Source organism: Pollicipes pollicipes, unplaced genomic scaffold (genome assembly GCF_011947565.3).
Source record: "Pollicipes pollicipes isolate AB1234 unplaced genomic scaffold, Ppol_2.1 Scaffold_4339;HRSCAF=5111_pilon_pilon_pilon, whole genome shotgun sequence".
Taxonomy (NCBI): Eukaryota; Metazoa; Arthropoda; class Thecostraca; order Pollicipedomorpha; family Pollicipedidae; genus Pollicipes; species Pollicipes pollicipes.
In genome coordinates this window covers 326,325-345,101 of record NW_023596473.1, presented here as the reverse complement: position 1 = coordinate 345,101, position 18,777 = coordinate 326,325, and the positions used below count along the sequence as shown (strand labels likewise).

At 55.5% G+C, this 18,777-nt stretch overlaps 1 protein-coding gene across 1 annotated transcript in view; it reads right to left on the bottom strand.

Moving 5' to 3' along the window:
• The window catches only part of LOC119097774 (putative U5 small nuclear ribonucleoprotein 200 kDa helicase), a gene marked incomplete at its 3' end in the record, with an annotated part of 64,056 nt that overhangs the window by 28,017 nt on the left and 17,262 nt on the right, over positions 1-18,777 (bottom strand). The window contains 10 exon segments of the mRNA XM_037220746.1: positions 2,588-2,848; positions 3,192-3,351; positions 4,196-4,368; positions 4,733-4,920; positions 6,303-6,441; positions 9,101-9,218; positions 15,403-15,536; positions 15,850-15,937; positions 16,236-16,364; positions 17,888-18,047. Of these exon segments, the coding sequence (XP_037076641.1) occupies positions 2,588-2,848; positions 3,192-3,351; positions 4,196-4,368; positions 4,733-4,920; positions 6,303-6,441; positions 9,101-9,218; positions 15,403-15,536; positions 15,850-15,937; positions 16,236-16,364; positions 17,888-18,047 (1,550 nt within the window).

The following is an 18,777-nucleotide window of genomic DNA, read 5'->3' as shown; positions in this document are numbered from 1 at the left end:
TCGCTCGGATGGCGGCGGTTCTGCTGATGGATGCACCGAATGCATTCTGAACAGCTCTAATGCGCCGGCTCCAGGGCCCGCCATCTAATTGCTCTTCACTACCAGCTTGTGTTCTCGGAATTAAGCTGGGGGCACGCTCAAGCGTCTCCAGACAAATTTACAGACCTCGGGCTTCCATAGCTGGTTCCACTTTAAACTTCTCCCGCAAGTTTGGCAATGTCAACGTGCCGTGAAATTTTACGACACCGTTTAGGATAAAAAGTAAATTTCCAATTATCAGGCATGGACCATTTACAATTAAGCTTCGTTGTTTGCAACCGCTCGAGGCGCAGCAGTCCGTGACACAAGGTGATTAAAACTTTTGTGGCGTTAAAATATCGATTTCCTTAAATGTTTCAAGGAGGTGCATTCCCAGATACCGATTAATATTGGATTGTGGATATGCTAGCCATGTTAACTACGAAGAAGATGGGGGGGGGGGGGGGCACGGGCGAAACGGCGCGTATATGGACATCATCATAACGGCCGCCACTGTTATCGCTCTGTCTATCGCCGCTGCCGCTCTTCCCAAACAGTCAAGACATGGTAAGACCTTACGAGACGGTGCGTTTCCGCAAGTGACCTTTGATTTCTCCTGGGATGTGTGTGTCATTGGGGTTTTACAGCGCACTCAGCTGCTGAGGCTATATGGCGCCGCCTGCCTCTCATCCTGGCAGGAAGGGCGGGCACCGCGGGGAATCGAACCCCGTACCTCTGGTTTCCCAGACGCGCAGCAGTTAGCACAGACGCGCTAACCACTACACCACCGGCACCCCTTTCTCCTGGGATGTCATGACCCATATGTTAAATATACATACTTGCTAGAACTAGTCCAGATTACAGTCTGAGCCATCGTTCCAACAAACCCCTGCCCTGGATCCGTTCGTGTCACCATGCTATCAACTTCCGTAATGTCAGTGCCTTTTGCATGGAATACGTGGCCGGCATTGACTAACATCCAGCATATATCATGCCCTGCATATAGGGCGTACTCATTGAGAACGCCCCCACTAATGTCAGCACGAAAAAACAAGACCTATTCATCGTGACACGCTCCCACAAAACTGCCAACTGCATTGAAAACAACTGCACAAACTGCCAACTGGTTAGACCAACCGCCCGGTCGTCATCTGCCCCGGTCGCTGGGACCCGCCGTCAGTCTGACGTCATTACAAACACCCCAAACCAGCCTAGCATACCAGCACGCCCTCACTAATCTCAGCACAGAAAACAAACACCCATTCATCGTGATATCGCTCCTATTGCCTGTCCTCTGCATCCGACTACGATAGTCCAGTCTTTGACAAACAACTGTATAAATTACCGATGCGACATCCTGCGCGGCGCGAGACTAGGGAAGCCACCACGTAGGTGAGATCTGCCAGCCGGCAAAGCTTCGGGAATGTCAAACGCTAAGGTAAGGAGGCCAGGCACCGGAAAGGGACACCGAAAGCTTTGAACAGTGCGCTAGAAAATCTACCTTTGATATATATATATAAATCTACCTTGAGGATATAGCAGGCGGCGGTTCGCTGATGCAGAATTCGTGGACCAACGCCCCCCCCCCCCCCCAAACAAACAAAAAAATGTCTGAGCGTCAGTCTGGTCTCACTTCGTTAACTTAATCGACAAAATCGATGAACTTGCACTGACTGATAGCTTTGGCAGTGATGGCCCACGAATTATGAGAGCGCCTACGAAAGTTGGGTGGATATTGGTCACAATATAAAATGCTGCATGCGTGAATCCTCGGTTTAGACCACAGCACCTTGCATTCGAGACGAGTTACAAAAAACAAAAACAACTTGATATCCGGTCGACTGCTGACGCATCTACGGGTCGAGCAGTTTCTAGATCCGTCAGCGGGTTGGAGCCCGTACATGGTCCTACACGGCGCGGCTGGCCAAACCAGCTGTCCGGTCGACTGCTGACGCATCTACGGGTCGAGCAGTTTCTAGATCCGTCAGCGGGTTGGAGCCCGTACATGGTCCTACACGGCGCGGCTGGCCAAACCAACTGTCCGGTTTTCATCTGCTCTGGCTGCCGGGAACTGACGTCACCAGTAAACAAAGCCCCAAACTAGGTGAATCCATGGTTTGCGTGCGAGGATACGCGACTCTCTGCACATGTCGGTTTGCTTTTTTGCTGATAAGATTGGCCGTTTTTGTTTTGTTTTGTTTTTCTTATTCCCCAGACATGCTTGTCTTCTGTCGCTGTAGCGCAGAGTCGTGGAAATTTAGACTAGGGCATAGTTTCATAGGCAGAAGTATGAGCTTACGCACTAATAAACTTCGTCGTATTACTAATAGCAGGTCAATTTTTGAACTTCGTGCTTTGCACCTTTTCTTGATCTTTCGATTCTTACGCCATTGAAAAATAAGGCATGTAGGTAAGGCTGTTGTTTTTATCTTCGACGTGCGATGAACTGCCGAACTCGCCCCTGCCGCGAGCCCGCACTCGCTCTCCCTGCCCAGCACTGGCCCCGCCCCACTCTCTACACCTGCCCACTACTGCCCCCGGCCCCTGTCCGGTGCCCACCGCGCCTGACCTGCGCCACCGTCTCGCGCAGCGTCTTGTCGGCGATGCCTTCGATGAACGGCTGCACGTCCGCCTGCTCCGCGTGCAGGAAGCGCGCCGGGCGGCCGTCGCCGGCGGCGAACGTCAACAGCTCGACAGCCGTCAGTCGCGACTGCTTGCGCGACGGCACCAGCACCAGCACCGGCTTCAGCGGCGAGTACCGGCACAGCGCGTGGTACACCGGCTTTGACATGGCCAGCAGGCGCGAGCCGGCGTGGGTGATGTTGAAGCCCTGCCGGCAGACGAGGCCCGTGTCGGCGTCGGACGGCACGGAGAGACGCCGCCCAACGCCCACGCGCGCACACACGGAACGGGTGGCCAGAAGTCCGCCACGGCCCGGCCGAGGGCGACCCGGCGCCGGGATTGCATTAGCCAGACAGGGCGGGCGAGGCGGTCCAATATTGGCGGCCAGAAATGTGTCCGGCAGCTACCCAACATTCCTCCAAGAATGCAATTTCATCGCCTGAGATCGCCGCGGCGGCGGCGGCGGCGGCAGGGCTCGGTGGGCGCGGCTCCGCGCCCGGGCCGACGGCCCGGTCAGCGCGCGCGGCACCGCGCCGCCGACGCCGCCCCACCTGGATGTGCAGCTCCAGCGGCAGAGGCCGCACGTTCGGGTGGAAGTTGAAGGTGCTCTGCGGCGCGCAGCCCAGCCACTGCGCCACGTCCCGGGCGTTCGACAGCGGCGAAGAGAGCGCCACCACGCGGATCGGTTTCTCCAGCTGGGACGAGATGTACCTGGCGGTGGCGTCGACGGTCAGTTAAGGTCCGCGCGTCCGTCGCCACTCCCTGCCAGCTGGCCAGCCACCGCCTGCAGCGCATAAACGCCCACCGGGATTCGCGACAAACGACAAAGAGGCGGCCGAAAAACATGGCGCGGGTAGATGAGGCCATTTGCTTAACAAATGGGGAATAAGCGCGCATACATGAATGCTAAATTTGAATCATAAGCAGCATGCATCGAAATCGTTGAATAACGCACATCAATAGCTGAGTCGAAAATAATACGCAACCGCCGTTCCTTCTTGATAAGCGAAGAAACGAAGCCGTTGCACGATTAGTGGCAGGAACAAACCAAGCACGCGATGGGGAAAAAACGGGCGATGAAGGAACTTTAGACCAAAGGAGTTATTTTATGTTGGCGGGCGGCAGGAAAACAGCCAGCACCGGTAAGCAATGACTGAACTGGTCTGACGAAACAAGTTAGAGTTGGGCGCGTGTAACGGCATGCCGTCACGGAAGGTGTCACCGATTGTATATAAAAGCAAATTATATAAATACAAATATATATATATATATATATATATATATATATATATATATATATACATATATACGTACAAATCACTTCATTACTACAGCCTTTGTCCGCACATACTGGCTATCGCCCTGCAGCCAGCCTAACAACATTATACCGTCCCGTTGTTTCAGCGCGCGTTCACCGCTTGCTTTTGCGTATCGCTAATTAGTTTGGCTTCCAGCTAAAGCCACTACCCGCGCAATGCCGGTGGAATATATATATATATATATATATATATATATATATATATATATATATATATATAGCGTCGTCGGCGCTTACCTCATGCGGCTGCAGACGACCTCGAGCACGGGTCCCGTCTCGCCGCCGATCAGCTGCAGCTCGTCCGCGATGAACAACTGCACGGCCTGCACGTTGCGGCGCTGCTTCCAGCGGCGCGACATCACGTCCCAGCGCTCGGGCGTGGCCACCACGATGGCGCCCTTGGCCAGCATCTGTCGACCGGCGGCCCGGTGTCAGCCACGCACCGCGCGGTTGCCGGCGACGCGCCGGACGCGCCACGAGACCAGGTCTCGTGGTCGCGGGGAATGGTCTGCGTTGACGCCGAAGCTGCGGCGGCTGTTCTCGAGACGGTGGTACGACAGCGTCGCACCGAGTGCGGTCGCAACGTGTCTTTGACAATTTCTCGGCACTGCCCATCACAGAAGTCTCAGCCAATTTAAGAATTGTAAATAACACCAACCTTAAAAGCAATCCACTCAAAAACATAAAGCAATACCAGCACGCATTTTGGCCTACTAACACGGCCTCCCAGTGTCACGGGTAGACCTGACCTCGTAACCGGCCCTGCCGCCTGACCTTGAGATCGGTGCCCGTCTCGCCGGTGAGCAGCTCCACGCGCTTGCCGAGCCGTCGGCCGAACTTGTCCTTCCAGTGCGCGTACACGGCCTCGGCCAGCTGGTCCTGCGGCGTGACGTACACGCAGCGCGGCTCCGGCTGAGTGCTCAGCAGACGGAGGATGGCCAGCTCGGCGATCACCGTCTTGCCTGCGGGCGGTGCCGGGGTCACGGGTGCCCCACCCGCACGGCATGCTCAAACACGGCGCACGCGTCCGGATCTGAGATTGGCACGTCGAGAAATCACACCAGCGAGCCGGGACCTCCCACCAGCGGGCCGGAAACTCACACCAGCGGGCCGGGATCTCCCACCAGCGGGCCGGGACCTCACACCAGCGGGCCGGGACCTCACGCCAGCGGGCCGGGACCTCACACCAGCGGGCCGGGAACTCAGACCAACGCGCCGGGATTGCCATATTTACCAAATTGTTGTACCTCGCGATGTCCACATGGCCTATCCATGCCACCTGTGACAATTGAGCTCAGCTGAAACGCTGCTTCTACACAAACACTGTTGTTACTACTAAACAGCCAGCCCGAACGGCCCGGCTTTATACCTGAGGGCTGGTCTCATTCACATGCATCCCCGCATTCGTCCCTGTCACCTCCTGCGTGTGGTTTTCTTTCACAGCCGTTAATGGTTTCACGCCTGCAATGGTTACGACTCCGGCATCGAGTACATGGACCGCGATTGGCTAGCAGTCATCAAATGAGGAAGCACGCCGATTCCAACAACAAAACCAACGGCAATTCATCGCAGCAATGTCCTACTTGTACATCATCTGCATTCGCCCTCGACAATATATTATTTAGCAGCCTTTGTCAATATCTTCCCTATTCGCCGCTGGCAATCAATGATTTAACAGACAGTGCAGCTAGTCATGATTTCATTCACATGAATGCGTAATGAGGCGAAGCACCTGCACTCGGTTGTTCGAAGTGCTCTGCCAAGGCGTGCTTTCGAAAAGAAATTCATGCTGGCACATGTCCTAAAATCGAGCCTGACGTCCCCCCCCCCCCCCTCTCTGTGCAATATGGGTGCCAAAATGCTGCCGGAGTACGTCATGTTGATCATGCGGAGGTCAAAAATATCGCAATCTGGATAGAGTGGTCCGCTGAACACACGGAAAACCAGAGAAGGCCGATTTAGTCCCATCCACCCCGACTTGAAAACAAGGTCCAGCTAGAGGAATCCCCGGGCGGAGGCTGACAATCAAAGCCCGGTCGCGGCCACCGCCGGCCGCAGGGCATGTTCGGGGATCATTCGTCCCACGAGGCTGGGGACATCAGACGGTCGGGCTGCTTCAAAGCCGAGCCCCAGAAGCGAAGCAGCCCTGGGCTGCTGCGCGGTCCGCGTAAGAAGTCACAAGCGCCCCGTCTCTCGGGAACTAATTTCGCGGAGCGCCGCGGCCGCGACGTCCCAGAGGGGCTCGGCGCCGCCGGGGCCACCGTGAACGGGCTGCCCCAGATTGGCAACGCTTCAAGTGCTTCCAATGGGGCGCTGGCCGAGACGCGGCCGGGCGGGCGCTCACCAGAGCCGGTGGGCGCGCCCACAAACACGTTGTCGTCCGAGTTGTAGACCGAATTGAAGACCTGGGTCTGAATCGGGTTGAACTGCTGCAGCTGCTCCTTGTAGAGCGCCTCCAGCGCCGGGTTCCGCAGCGCGTTCACCTGCAACGTGACGACGCGCGCGTGTCACGGTCCCTGTCCTTCTCACCGAGCGGGGCGGGGGGGGGGGGGGGGCTGCTGAAGAAGTTATCACGAGGACCACGGCACGGCTTCGTGTGTCACGCGGATGGCATAGCTTTCTGCTCCGATTGCCTTCAGCTCGTTCAAGGCAACAGAAAGTCTTCACACCAAACAGAAACACTAACCGCCCTTCGTCACCTGCTCATGATGTGCAGCTCGTGTACTCACGGCATAATAAGGCGAGCTTATTCCGGGCATCAGCCCCCTGCCTTCTGATTCTGAATCGCCACCATCGTTGAGAAAAAACTGCCCTCTACATGAAGCCGACCCATGCTGCTCTGTCCGTGATTCTTATTTGTACCTGGATAAGAGATTAACATTGCGCAGGCGACTTCCGCCTTGTTTAAGGTGTACCCGGGCACCCAGGCACAAAGCTGACCGTCGGCCCAGGCGCCAACAAGGTTGGAAGTCGCCAACCGAGCCGACCTCTTCGGCTTCTCTATCGTTATTCCAGACCGGCTGCAACAGCTCCAAATGCAATCGGGGAGCTCTGCTAGCCGGGCGTTTAAGCAGAAAGAGTTCAGCGCGGGGAGATCCGGAATGGGCGGCCGCTTGCCACACCAAGCGGGTCGGACGCACGATGCGCAAGTTCATCATGCCTGGGCATGGGAACGAACATGCTCTTCGCTAGGCCGGGTCCACACCTTTCAGGCATGTATTTTCTGTAGACTGTGCGGCTAATGAACTCTTATCAATCTAGCAACGGCCAGGAAGAGTACATGCTTTCACATGAATCTCCAGAGCTCCGAAAACTCATGTTTCATGGCACACCGCGTCCAAAAAAAGCATAATTAATGCAGTGCGTTTTAGCTTTGGTTTCGTACCTAACACGCACTTTATAACATGCGTTCTCACCAGTGATTTCTCTTTCAGTAGAAGGAACTCTGTTGACCATACGAACAAATACAAATACCAGGAACGATAACACGCACAAATTGCGCGGAAACAGCTCTGCCAAAGATGCGTGGGGAACAGCGGACAGTTTCCGGTCCTGGAAACACAGCCAGCCCACGCTGGTGTGGCCTGTCGGCGGCCATGCGCATTTGGCTTGGAGGCCGCAACGCCCGAAATTGCTGTCACGTTTCCCAACGGTGCAAAAGCACATCCTTACCAAGCTGTCTGAGCGAGACGGCATTGTGTGTGCGTTTGCTTGAAGATAATCCAGATGTTACTAGGTGCGGACATCGATACAACTCACGACACTGGGGGTCCTTTTAGACCCAACACAAAGTCGGCGTACCACCGGAATTTCCGGAAATGGAAAAAAGAACAGGTCTTGGGACGACCCCGGCGTCGCGCCTGCCATTACAAGCTGACGGCGCCGCGCGCTGCATCTGGAGAATGCAACACCAGAAGAACTGGCAGACTCCCTTTACGGCAAAAGCACAATCTACCGCAATTGTCAACGCGAATTGGAAATGTACGAGAGCTCAAAGGGGGCAATCTTGACAGTCTATTTGTGGATGGTGTTGCGTACCAAAGCCAACTCGGCGAGCGAGTGAGCGAGGAAGGGGGAAAACTGCAGCGAGAGAGTGAAAGAGGGCCGGCAGCGACTGAGGGAGATGCCGGAGGGAAGGGAGGTAACGCGAGAAGGCGACCGGACGGGGAAGAGGGGGAGGACAGAAGGACAGAGAAGAGAGTGGGGGGGGGGGGGGAAACGCCGACATACGCATTAGAAATGACAGGGATGTCCATGCGCTGGCACAGGGGTGCAATCAGCCCGCAGCACCACCGACCATACGCATGGGCGCACGCATGGGCCACCCGAGATCCGCCGGTCGCCTTGGCGTTAGGTGGGGATTGCAGTCATGATTTGTTTACCGCGGCTGCGTGGTCCATCCGGTTAATGAGTGTCGCCGACGCCGGCTGCTACCCGGACTGATCGTCAGCCCGCTCACTGGCGCCGGCACAGCGGCGGCCGACACAGCGGCGGCCGAGACAGTGGCGGCCGGCGCAGTGGCGGCCGAGACAGCCAGCTGTCGGTCGCAACACGGACGTCGCCACTTGGACGGATCGGGCCTTCGGAGAATATTCCTCCAATGAAATTTTTCCTACAAAGCAATAACTTCCAGAAGCCAAAATCAATCCTTTTTAAGCCCAGCCATTTACAGTAGGCAAAATTGTGCCGCTTTTGTACATGCGGTCTTAACGCTATGAAAAAGGGCACTGCCATAAAGGAATCGAAAGATGTGATAAAGACAATGCCGGTGTCGTGTGCATGCTACGCATAGTGCTGAAGCTAGTGCACAAAACTTCAGAATTATTACAGTACAAAGAGAAAATTGCTTGCAAAAGGAAACAAACAATCCAACTAATGCGCCACAATTCTCTACGGATATGGATCAAAAACGATTTGTCAGTGCGCTAAAGCAAAGCTACGAACTGGGCTCCAGGGGAGCAGGCAGCAGGAGAGCGGGGGGAGGGGGGGGGGGGGGCAGGGCGTGCGGTATTTCCGAGGGTTAGGCGCCGGAAGCCCGTTCGCATGAGCGCGTTGGCGGGCTAATGACATGGTTAGCGGCACCGCGGGAGGGTAGGTGGTGTGTGGGACGACACGTGTGGCCAGCGTCGGCGGGCCCCATACCGGCAGCGGCTGCAGGTCGAGCAGCTCCGTGGGCGGCGGGTACTTCTCCGGCAGGATGAGGTGCCGGAACGAAACGGCCAGGTGCGTCTCGGCGCCGATCCACCGGTCCGACACCACCCTGTCAACACGGCGTACGTCACAACATCCTGTCAACACGGCGTACGTCACACCATCCTGTGAACACGGCGTGCGTCACACCACCCCGTCAACACGGCGTCCGTCACACCACCCTGACAACACGGCGTCCGTCACACCATCCTAACACGGCGTGCGTCACACCACCCTGACAACACGGCGTACGTCACACCACCCTGACAACACGGCGTCCGTCACACCACCCTGACAACACGGCGTGTGCCACGACAGCCTGTTAACACGGCGTGCGTCACACCACCTTCACGACACACGGCGTACTTCACACCACCCTGTCAACACGGCGTCCGTCACACCACCCTGTCAATACGGCGTGCGTCACACCACACTGACAACACGACGTCCGTCACACCACTCTGACAACACGGTGTGTGTCACACCACCCTGTCAACACGGCGTCCGTCACACCACCCTGTCAACACAGCGTCCGTCACACCACCCTGACAACACGGCGTCCGTCGGCAAAGAGTGGATGCATCCAAACAAGTCGAACCTGTGACCGTTTTTGGGTTTTCGTATGCTGAGTTATCACCCAGCTTAGGAACCCCTCTTTCGCCCCAGAAGGGCCTGGCTGCGTTCCTGAATTGGTCCCCCCAAGTACAATATTTGTTACGTCGCACACATTGTTGTCCGAAAACCAAATGTCCTGAGGTAAATTTGACTGCTTCACCCGCCCCACTCATCGAATCGATTCGCCTATTTAACAACTGAGAAATGCGTACGATGTGCGGAATGCAATACGGTCCTTTATGGAACGACACGCCCTTAAATAAAGGAGATTTTGTAAACTTGCAAAGGCAAACCTCCAATTGTGTCTTGTATAACATGTTGAGAATAACCTGCCTTCAGTATGCCGGGAAATACAGGTTCAGAAGCGTTACACGGTAATCAATGAATCTGCGCGTTTCCATGATTGCCTGATATCGCCAATAAACCGCCTGATATCGCCTATTGACCGGTACTTCCGTGTTATAATCAGGGCATGCTGTCATAAAGGTAACCCTTGAAACATAAAAAAGGGATTCGACCAAAGTAGGGTCCTCCCTACCGTCGTCAAAAACCTCGCACACCGTGCGACAGTGTAACAGCATCGCGGATACACTGGTTGGGATGCGTAAATATTTCACCCACGCGTCACGCGTTACGCACGCTCTGGCGTTGGCCCCCACTAATGCATCGCCAATAACAAGTAAATCACAAAGCATAATGCATTGCCAATAAGCCCAGACCGGTGGTGGGGAGTCCGCAGGGCGCGTGGGCGACCGCCAGCCGGCGGGCGTCCGGCCGCGGCCCGCCGGCCAGCATTAGCAGGCTGCGGCCACAGGACGGGGATCAATGCCGCGGTGTGTCGGCGCCGGCCGGCCGGCATGCGGTGACCGCACGACCGCTGCGCCCCGGCCGGCCGCGGCCCGGGCCGAACGACGCCGCGCAACCAGGTGTCCCATCTCACAGTGTCGCCGCCCGACGCCGGCCGCCGGCGGCACCGGGCGGCGGCCGCGCCGCGCCGAGGCCGGCGACACGGGCCGGTCCGCGGAGCCCGGAGCAGTGGCGACGCTCGTCGCTGGCCGCCGGTGGCACCGGGCGGCGGCCGCGCCGCGCCGGGGCCGGCGACACGGGCCGGTCCGCGGAGCCCGGAGCGGTGGCGACGCTCGTCGTCGGCAGCCGGACGGGCGGCGATCGCGGCGCGCCGGCCCACACTTCACCGCTCAGATTCGGAGAGGGTGCGGTACCACGCTTGCGTGGTCGAACCAAGGGATTGGTTATTGCTATTTCCCAGCTCCAGACATCCACGTGCGCATTCAGTGCTTCGGCTTTACCCTGATGCCTAACGGGCGATAGCGAGTGTTGTACGGGTGCACGACCACCACACATTGTGGCGCATTTGAAGACTTCGGACGCGGTGGAACGTAAGGTGCAAATCAACTGGCGTTCGGCTCCCAGCTCGACATCCAGTTCCGCATAATCAAGATGAGTAACGTATTGATAGCACAATTAATCCGCATCCATGGGGTTCGTTATATAACAAACCTCATTTGGCTTATGCTACCCGGCATAGGACGGCCTTTAAAAAGACCCCAAAAGGCAAAAGGTACGACTGCATAGACCACTGAATGGGACTAGAGTAAAATAAACCGAAGGTAGCCCGTTGATTTGTCGACCACCAGCACACAAATTACAACTATTTGCATGTCCTCTTCATAGTCGAGACCAGAGCATGGCTCAGCAGTTTGGTAGACCCTGTGACTTCAAAGACGCTGAACGGCCGAACTCAGGTCCAAATTTGCTCGGTCAGCAGACGAGCACCGTCGTGACGGCGCATGATCCCTTGTCACCGCACGCCACTAGCTGCAGCAGAAGACAGCAAGCCGGAGCACGGTGCTCGGCCGGCCGGAGCACGGTATTCGGCTTGCCGGAGCACGGTGCTCGGCCAACCGGAGCACGGTGTACAGCTGGCTAGAGCGGAATATTAGGCTTGCCGGAGCACTGTGTACGAATGGCCGGAGCGGGATGCTCGGCTAGTCGGAGCACGGCGTTCGCGGAGGCCCGATATAAACCGTGAGGCAGCCAGTCTGTGGCACAGCACCTCAACGGCAATTACCCGTAAGTGGATTTCCCCGGAAGCGTGGGGGTCCGCCGTTTTTTATCACATTTTTTTCACATCGCGGATCGGCCAGCGAGGCACGTTCAATAACTACCAATACGACGGCATGATCGCTCCTGGGTCAAAGAAATGAAGCTCACAAGGCCGATGAGATGGTATGGTCCAAACAGAAGTTCGCGCCGGACCATATTTGAACAATTATTGCAACGGCACACGGATGATTGCAACGACACATGCCAGTGAATTCAGAGAAATGTAATTAAACACACGCGTGTACTCCCCACCCGTCCTCATCCACAGTCAACATCCCAGCCGCTGATGCGTTCCAGCGCAGCACTAATACACGAGCGTGACTCTGCGTCGGGACATAGTACTGCTACCGTAAACGCGTTGGTTCGTCGTTGGTCTGAAATAAAGCTAACCCTTCCAATAGTAATATAACTCAAAAATTGGTTCTGTGCTGGTGGTGGTGATTTGGAGTTTTGGGGCGCGTCGGCATCGAGGCCATTTTGCGCGCTCTCGATGGTGGCTATCTACATCTGCGACGTCGCGATAAGCGTGCTGTCAGCAAATAACAGGCGGTATCACTGGTGCACTTGCACTGAGGGGTGAGTTAAAATAGTGTCAGTCAATGTGTGCTAACAATGCGAGTATATCTCTAACCACCGGTCGAGCTGTAAAACATGGTCGCCGTTTACGTTTGATGCGTACCGGACCATGAATGGCCTACCATATCGTATCAGGTTTATTCCATATGTACGGCGAACATCTCTCGTCAACTCGGCCATTCTGGAGTTGGCGCGGAATCACATGCGTTTGGCGGTTTACTTTTTAAATCCAATGCAACTGAAACAAAACTTTCGAGGTGATCTTTAAAACCGGTGTGACAGCCCGGCTGTGTCACTGCCCGGCCCGTCGCGGCATTCAGCCTGGTAAATTGGCGCATCCAGCGAGCAGATAGCCGTGTGACGGACCCCCGCCGCGCAAGACCACACATAATCAACACAGCCTCTATCCTGGTCAAGTCGGAAGGTCAAATCACGCTCTATGGGAAAAATGTTTTTCTTCCTTGGTTCTGGCCACATTTTTTTCTCAAAAATCACGGCAGGCTCTTTCAGATTAACCTTTCAAATTTCATACACCCGAGCCGTGATTTTAGTCACCCCGGACTGGTGCGGTGCCGGTGCGCCTCCTGGCGGTGGCTGTTCGAACGTTTCAGATAGCCGGCCTGCGGCGCGCGACGGGCTCAGGTCCGCCTCCAGCTACCACCGAGCCCGCTCGGCCGGTCCGAAGCCTGGGCATACGCATCAGGCGAGAAATTGGGGCTACTAAAACAGGCCGTTCACAAACTTTTTCTTAAAGAGGGCATACAGCTATATACAAAAGGCAGCTTTCTAGCCCCAGACTCAGCGAAAAAAGAACATGAAATCCTGCCCTGTTCTGCTTTGTCTTCGGCTGTAATGTCACGGACGCCGTCATAAGGGACGCACCAAGGCTGCAGCGGATTCACCTTCTTAAGCACCCATGGTGACGTCAAAACTTTGCAGAAATGTGACACCATAAATAGTTAACTGCTGACAAAAATGATGACACGAAATGGATTACGGCTTCCCTGTATGCACAAACTTCACATATTTATGTCAGGCCTGCGCGCACCTAACTCGTTCAGCACAGGTGACAGGGCGCTAGGACGTGTCATAGACCGGCCCACAAGGATGCCGCGACTTGGTGAGCAATCCCCCCCAAAAAATACCGCTCTACCGATCCTGCCATATTGCAACGTCTGGCTATAACTCAACGGGGAGAGGAATCTTCTCGCATCGAGTTGTGAGCAGTGCCGATACGAATGCCTCTCGTCTGTACGCGCCTGCGCAGGTGCCGCAATCGACGTCCCCACACCGGAGGTCACGTGACAGTGCAGCAGGCAATGCGGACCACTCTGGCAGCCCCATTCAATGATAGGAGCTGCAATTGCGCGCTGCTACGCTTGCACTTTGTCTCCTCGTGGGCGTGCCGTGACCTTTGAGCATATTGGCGGCCTCTGGAAACCTTTGCAGGCTCTGAGAACCTTTACTTAACAAGGGGAGCGGCGCCAGTTGGGCGATGGGCTAGCAGGTCGCCTGGCCAGCTGCAAAATAATGTCCGACCAAAAAAACCCTAAGGTTTCCGCATTTTGCGGACATGCGATTACGACACGCAGCCAAGGCGGCGCTCCTGCCGGTCACTGATCGGTCCTGATGGCACGCGCATCTTTGTCATGAAGATGCGCATTTTGTAAATGCCCTTTGTCAGAAGGGCATTTACCTTTGATATCATTATGACTAGGCCTGGCAGAAGCCTGGTCACCGGATATGACTAGGCCTGGATCACCAGATAATATCACGCGAGCCGTTTGTAGAGTTGGCACTCGCATAAACTCCTGTTGACTTTTAAGACGACGGAGTGCAAACGTACGCCACCATAGGTAACATGAACACACGACCCTTCTGAGAACACTGATAACGATGGCCCAAATGCAATCATGATTTAAGGGTTATTTGCGTTCATAATAATCGTCGCTGTGGACTTGTATGAGGCCTGTGGGATGGGAAGGATTTCTGGATATGCAGCATCACATCACAGTCATAAACTAGATGCCTATTTAGTTATAATTACGGTGGGTTCAAAACTCCTAATGCATCACAGCATACGTCATGGTATTTAGCAGTAACGTAGCCATAAAGCAAAGTAAGCTACAATATCTCTATCTGATTCAGAAGCCTAATTATGCAATAACAAAGCAGGGCGCGTGAACTGTGAATATTTGAACGACGCGGAACTAAGGTTAATGTCAATATGCCTACATTGAGCTACCAAAGGTGCTACAACTTTTATCTAGGGACTATCAGACTTCGCATACGTCTCGTTTGTCTCTATCAGTAAAATGGCCGTATTCCATATTGTAAACCGATGAGCATTAACACTCATAAATTACATCATGTTAGCCTAGGGTAAGGAAATGGTCATACCTTGCTTGAGCTCCCAACTCGTACGTCACACGTAAAGAATATGCGCCGATGAAATTAAGCCATGCATGACACGCGAGTTCACCAAAAAGCACGCAGTTCTCCTTGACGATGCAGTGATCAACTTAACGTCACATCGCTATCATAAGTAAACGCAAGGCTCTGAAGTGCGTTTTTAACAGGCTGGGGCTTCCAAGCGGGGTCATATTTTGCTTTTCCTGGAATGGTCAGAGAATTCCGGTTCAACAGAACAAGATGCCCAACTCTAATAAATCCCGCGCCACTGAAATAACGCTGCTCTTTAGCCTTGTCTGTATCTGTACCACTATGAACTGAAACACAATCAAAGTACCATCGCCGCTACCGCATACTCGCCAACCACAGAGCCCCATTGCTCGAGCGAAAACTTCGCCGGCTTTCGCAACTTTGAATGCCTCGCGCTCACGGCCCGGTTCGCAGTGGGATCCATCCCTTGCGCTGCGAGAAAAATAGTCCACTGTCGGCGCCCAACTTCGAGGGACGCGCTACCAGCTGTCACTCACTTGATGAAGTACTGCGGCGGCAGCGGCTCGAACACGGGCACGAAGAATTTGACGACGTGCTCATCCTGTGCGAACTTCTGCTTCAGCAAGAAGTACTCGTGGTGCAGCAGGATCTCGGCGTCCACGTCCAGCACCTGAGGCAGGCTCGGCTGGGTCACAGGCGGCTCTAACGACCGTAACTGGGGCCAGGGCCGGCTCTAACGACCGCAGCCAGGGCCAGGGCCGGCTGGGTCACAGGCGGCTCCAACGACCGCAACCGGGGTCAGAACAAAATCAAAAATGTAACACGTCACGAACTGCACACATGAGATAAGGAGACAAGCAGCCATAGCACCCCACGCGTCTGATGCCAGAAACCAGCCACGTCAGGATGGCAATCACGCTGCTCGGTCGCGCTACGTGACAGTGCCTCCGGCGGCGACCGCACGTCTCTGCGACATGGCTCACCTGGATCCAGAAGGCCTCAGCCTTGCCGTGCACCTTCTCGTCCCACTGGAAGTCTGGCGTGATGGTCAGCTCCACCTTCAGCGTCTGCCTGCGATCGCACCCGACGGGATCACTGGACGCCGCAGGCCAGGACACCGTGCAGACGGGGCGAGCACGCACGGGGGAGGGACAGCTCGGAATCAGCGGGGGGCCGAGCGACATTGGCAGAAGCGCGCAGCCTCTCAAGGACATAATCACACACGGACGACGACACACGGCCGCCGTAGCCGTCGCCGTCCGTGCGACAGCGCCCATCTGGACCCGCCGAGTGCACCCCGCGGCGCAGAGAGGCAGCCCCACGTCCCCTGTCCCATGGTGCCCGCCGCCGCCGGGCGCTGACTGCTCACCTGGTGATGGGCTGGATGTGCGTGGCCAGCTCCAGCTTGGGGAACTGGTGCACGTACTTGTGGATCAGCTTGCCCATCTTGGGCGCGCGGATCAGCTCTCCGATCTCGTTGGGGCCCAGGTCGTACAGTCTGCGGCGTAATAGGCGCGTTACACGCCGCGTGAGCGTTAGTCCTGAGGCGCTAGTCCGTCATGGCATGAGCGGACTGGCGTAATGGAAGCGACTATTTCCTGCAACGGCCGAAACCGTCTCATGCGCGCCCGCCTTATATCTTGAAGCAGTTCTGATCTCTCTGGGAGGTTACTGGGCCCGCATACTGAACGGCATTGTACATCTCGACGCATTACCCACTTGCTCTGTGCAAAAGTAGATATACCCGACACAGCACAAAGCCCTCCTCACCGCTGAGAAAAGTTCACTCACGTTGTTGGGATCATGAGACAGATCATGACGTAACTCCTCTCACGTTATTAAAATAATTCACCATTCATGACGTTGGAAATCTAGCGGAAGAAAAGCCAGCTGAGGTTGGTTGAAACTGCTTAGCATGGCCTTAGCTAGTAACCGCCAGCTTTGCGACAGTCCTGGCCGGGGGCTGCGGCTGACACGCACCTTCGGTAAACTTGAACCCATGCAAGGACAATATGATGATCATTGCGATGTATTCGGTTTGGACGCAGCTATTCACGGCACTTGTCGGGGACAAACAACGAAGTAAAATCACCAGGACTTTTGGGGCAATTTCCCAGCCTACTGGCAAGCATTTGACAACGCGACACTGTCAGTATCTAATACCACGATAACGCGGTATATACGCCGTATATATATATATATATATATATATATATATATATGCGTGTGTGTGTATACGTATGTTATCAAATTTGTATATACATTAATATAATCTTTGTGATTAAATGTCGAGAACTACAAAATCAAAGGCAACACGCAAAAATTACTGACAGAAAACCCTTGATGATGTTATGCCCTACGGGAAAAATTTTGCGCACCACTTTTCGAAAGAAAGTGGTTGGGTCTCCTCCACCACCTGCCCCCCCCCCCCCCCCCATCCCACACGCATACATAGTGTGACCCTGCCTTCGCCCATGGGTACAGATAACACGGTTGCTAAAGGCACAGCCGCTCCATAGCCGCCACTCCATTCCGCAAAACTATCTCCCACCCAGAACATACAAGACTGCTCAAGATTATGACAAACAACACACGCCCGCTACCCAGCAGAGAACAGACGACAGATTCATCCCGCCGGCAACATTCGACGGCACAAACAACAGCTCCAACTGATTCCACCAATTCGCAATCAGCGTGGTGGCGGCCGGCCGCTGCACGCCTTGCCCGTCTGCCCCGCTTGCGCCCGGGGCGCGGCCGAGAACGGGCGCCCGCCGCCGCCGCTCCGCCCGCCCGCCAGGCGCTGTTTGGCGATCGGCACGGTGGTTAGGCCGACGGAGCTTCGGAGCGGCCCTGCCGAGCGGGTAAACGGGCTGGAGAGGCCACTGATGGATCGAGCGCGACAACGTCGTGTGCGGCACCACGAGGCGCGACAGACTGATAACGACACGCCGGGCGTCAGCTGAGTGCCAGACGTAGCACGACCAGCGCGACGGCGTGTGACATCGCCAGCCAGCAACAAACCTCTCGAACGGGAAGCTCTTCTTCTCGATCTTCCTGACCACCTCCTCGGGGATCTTCTTGAACTGCCTCAGCGGCGACATCGACTGCCACATCCGCTTGTCTGCCATCTTGCACAGGCTGAGCGTCTTCTCAGCCAGCTGCGCCCAGCCCCGACTCAGAACTGCACACAAACAGGGGTCTGGCTTAGCGAGACACGGAGGTGGCAGACGCCATACCGCACGAGCAATGCGACAGCTTTTCAAAGTTAAACAACATCAAATTTGGTGCGCATTCCGAAGACACGTCTCGGCTTATTTATATATCCATTGTACTTTATCGGGTCGGTCCACAGTAAGACTGTCTCCGAACAGTCGTCAAATACACATGTACACACTCAGAAGTGCTTAGCGAAGGGACGTAGCTCAAGTGACATCATATGAAGGCTGAGCGAAAACGCTGGGTTTCAATGTCACTGACGGTCACCCATGCACCCAAGCATAGGGGATACAACCAGACACGTTGGCTACATCGTGCACATGACGTGCTAATTCTGCACCTGCGTACACCATCTTTGATCCAAAAATGGCCCAAGCTCCAAAAGCTGCCCATCAGCATTTCTGCGGCAGCTGGCCTTTACAGCAGCCGGGGCCTGGCAAATGGCGTGGAACGGTCCATTGATTCAGTGTGGAGGTCGCCGCCGCGTTTGGCCTTTCTGCATGGAAACACGGCATCGGGCGTGCCACCGGCCACAGGCGGGGCGGTAAGATGTGCACGCGATGTGCCCCCACTGCAGCGTGAGTGTTCAGAATGCGGCTGGCTTCAGCAGCACAGCGGTCAGACCGTCGTCCACACGTGTCATCCCCTCACATCACCGCAGACCAGTCTGCGCTGCATACGTCATTAGCGAAGCT